Source organism: Poecile atricapillus, chromosome 16, assembly GCF_030490865.1.
Source record: "Poecile atricapillus isolate bPoeAtr1 chromosome 16, bPoeAtr1.hap1, whole genome shotgun sequence".
Lineage (NCBI taxonomy): Eukaryota > Metazoa > Chordata > Aves > Passeriformes > Paridae > Poecile > Poecile atricapillus.
In genome coordinates this window covers 4368994-4372452 of record NC_081264.1, presented here as the reverse complement: position 1 = coordinate 4372452, position 3459 = coordinate 4368994, and the positions used below count along the sequence as shown (strand labels likewise).

At 54.6% G+C, this 3459-nt stretch overlaps 1 protein-coding gene across 1 annotated transcript; it reads left to right on the top strand.

Moving 5' to 3' along the window:
• Positions 1–154: 154 nt before the first annotated feature.
• On the top strand, positions 155–3374 carry MMAB (metabolism of cobalamin associated B). The gene is made up of 9 exons (XM_058851954.1): positions 155–300; positions 385–443; positions 522–615; positions 725–782; positions 1227–1299; positions 1455–1552; positions 1885–1949; positions 2555–2614; positions 2761–3374. Exons 1-9 carry the CDS (start codon positions 212–214, stop codon positions 2846–2848), a joined length of 684 nt encoding a protein of 227 aa, XP_058707937.1. The 5' UTR covers positions 155–211; the 3' UTR covers positions 2849–3374.
• The last annotated feature ends 85 nt before the right edge of the window (positions 3375–3459 follow it).

Below are 3459 nucleotides of genomic sequence, written 5' to 3'. Positions count from 1 at the left end.
GCCCGAGGCAACTGACAGCCCCATCCACCAACCGGGGCCCCGCCTCCCTGCGCCCAGCCAATCGCCGAGCGGCTCCTGGGGGCGGGACTTGCGGGCGGCCAATGGGAAGGGGCCGTTGCGGGGTGGTGCGGCGCTGGGGTGACAGCGCGGGCCGACGGCGGGACGGCGGCCGCGCGGGGTCACGGCGCGGTGGCGACGGCGGCCGGGAGGGATGTGGCGGCGGGCGGCGGTGGCGGCGGGCCGGGGAGTGCGGGGGCCGCCGGGGATGGCCGGACAGCGGTGGCGGAGCGGGGCGGGCAGGTGAGCGTGGGAGGGCCGGGACCCCTTCACGGTGCGTCCCCCTCCTTCACAGTGTCCCCGTTGTCACGGTTTGTGCCTCCACAGCCCCGAGCGCGCCGCTCCCGAGCGGGCCCCGAGGATCTACACCAGGACGGGGGACTCAGGTAGAGCCAGGGGGGCTCCGTGAGCCGCGGGCAGAGCTCCGAGCCCCGAGCCCTGAGCTCCTCCCGCCTTTCCCAAAGGATTCTCCAGCACCTTCACCGGGGAGCGGCGGCCGAAGGGCGACCGGATCTTCGAGGCCCTGGGAGCCACGGACGAGCTGAGCTCGGCCATCGGGTGAGGACCGGCTGGGAGTATCCAAATCATATGGAAAATCATGTTTGTTAGGATTTCTTCATTCCCAGCTCACTGTTTTGTCTTTTTTTTTTTTTTTTCTCTAACCAAGGCTGGCTGGTGAGTTTAGCAGTGAAAAGGGCCACACGTTTGTTGATCAGCTTCATAAAGTGAGTATTGATGGTAATCTTCATCCAGTGCAGTCTCTTATCTGTGCTATTAAAATGTGAACGCCTTAATTTTAGCCACAATGCTCCCACTGACACAGGAATTCAATACATTTAGTATTTCAATGTCTAAATCTTTAAGACTCCCTTGATTGCTCTCTAAGAGGTAAATTTCTTCAACCTAGAAGGAAGCTGGTGGATCAAGTGATTAGTTATGGGCAGACAGATTCATCTCTAGGTTTATTCTAAGTCAGATCCACATTATGAACACAAATTTTTGTCATAACAGAGCTCTGGGTTTGAAACTGGGGCACAAACCAACCACAAGGGCACAGCGGTGACACAGGTCCTGCCTGGGCAGCCTGTGAGTTTGGCTGATTAGTTCTGCTGAGCACAGGGATGCAAAAAGCCATGGCTGGGAGTGACAGAGTTGTGATTTTTGTCCAGGTCCAGTGCATGCTGCAGGATGTGGGTTCCAACATCGCCACGCCGCTCTCCTCGGCCAGGGAGGCTCACCGGAGTAAGTCTCGCCTTTCCTGGGATGGCAGGTCTTGGTGGGATGCTGAGCCATGTATTTGGTTTCTTAGGACTTGCTGATGCAAGAAAGCAAAATTAAGAGTTCAGCATGTTGTCTGAATCCCTTTTTTTCAGCTGATTCTTCTTTCCCCTCTGTAGAACGAACATCGTTCAGCGAGAAGCCTGTCCTGGAGCTGGAGCAGTGGATTGACAGTTACTCAGAGCAGCTCCCTCCCCTCAGAGCCTTCATCCTGCCCGTAGGTGCTGCCTGTGCCCCTCACTTCCTTGGGGTAGCCCTGCTCCACTGCTTACCATGGGAAAACAGCCTGGGAGGCTGCTAATTCCATAGGCAAATGCCAAGGGAAAAGCAGAGACAAGGAGCTGGGAGTTACATTTCCCCCGCTGCTGCACTGAGGCCAGTGCATCCTTCCCTTGCCTGGCCATGGCACAGGGTCCACGTGTGTGGGAGGTTCTGAGCCAGGGAGGGGAGGAGAAGGGAAGGGAGGGGAGGGGATGGGAGGGGAGGGGAAGGGAGGGGAGGCTGTCCCTGCTGATGCAGACACTGAGTGCTGTTTCCTTGCTGTCCCAGTCTGGAGGCAGGAGCAGTGCTGCTCTCCACTTCTCCCGAGCCGTGTGCCGCAGAGCTGAAAGGTGGTGAGTGCTGTGCTGGGATCACCCTGAGGAAAGGGGATGGGGACACCCCAGTGACAGCAAACCAGGGCTGGGCTTGGAGCTCAAGCCAGGCTTTTGTTTGTTTAGTCCAGTTCCAGGAGTGCAGGGGGCACAAAACCAGGTTCTGTTCTTCCTTTCTCTTAGCTGGGTCAGCCATCCCAAACTTTTTGGGATTCTGCAGCGCCATCCAACCTGGCCTTGGACACTTCCAGGGATCCAGGGGCAGCCACAGCTTCTCTGGGCACCCTGTGCCAGGGCCTCACCACCCTCACAGGGAAGGATTTCTTCCTGATATCCCATCTAACCCTGCCATTCCCTCTGTCCTGACACTCCAGGCCCTTGTAAATAGTCTCTCACTGTTCAGTGGTTCCCACAGATGAGTATCCTGAGAGAAGCAGAGCTGGGGGCTTCCAGGACAGCCACAAACATTTCTGGCATCATTTACCTCTCCCAGATCCCTCTGGGAAGCAAAGATCCTTCACTTCCAGAGGAGTCAAAGTGGGGACCCCAGGGGAGGGAAGAGGCTCAGCCTTTGTGCACTCAGAGCTGGAAGATTAAACACCAGCATTTCCCTTTGCTTTTCCCAGTGTGGTCCCTTTAGTGCAAGCAGGGGAAGCAGATCCAAACGTGGCCAAGTATTTAAACAGGTAAAAAAATAAAATCCCAAACCATTGCCCTGTCCTACTGAAGCATTCCCTTAGTTCTGGGGATAAAGCTGGGGGGTTTTGCTTCTCACCAAGCTTCTCTTCTGGAATGAGATCACTGGTTTTCCTGCTTCTCCCTTGCTTTCCAGGCTCAGTGATTATCTCTTTGTCCTGGCACGTTATGCTGCAATGAAGGAAGGGAAGGAAGAGAAAATCTACATAAAACCTGAGCCATAGCTGGGAGCTGGAATTTTTTTTCCTTGATCCTGAAAAACTAAATCCAAAAATGCTTTTGTCCATCAAGAAAGGGAGAGAGAACAAGCCTGGACTGGAAATGGGAGCAGCCAAGGATTTCCATGTGAAATAACCAGGACCTTGTTGATAAATCCTGAGAGGAACAGAATCACAGAATATCCTGAGTTGGAAGGGACCCAAACACACTTGTTCTGTGCCCTGGGCCTGGTCCACACATCCCATGTGAGGATGGCTCTGGAGTCACTGCTTCTCCCAGGTGGAAGTTGAGGCAGGAGAATTCCAGTAACATTTTGGAGATGCCTTCATTTTCCTGGGCAGCAGCAGGTGCTGTGGGAAGGCTCTGACAGGACTTTGAGAGATGATGAAGGGAAAACAATCAGCTCCTCCTTTGAAGTCACAGTGTTCAAATGGAGCAGCAGCTGGAGGTGTTTGGGAATTGTGTCCACAGCTCTGAAATAATAAATGTGAATTTCCTTGTACCAAAGGGCCACAAACTGTCACATTTTAACACCAAGCCCTGTGTGCTTTGCTGCTCCAAGTCCCTTCCAATCCATCAGCTCTGGCTAGAGCTGAGCTGTACAGATTTACAGGAA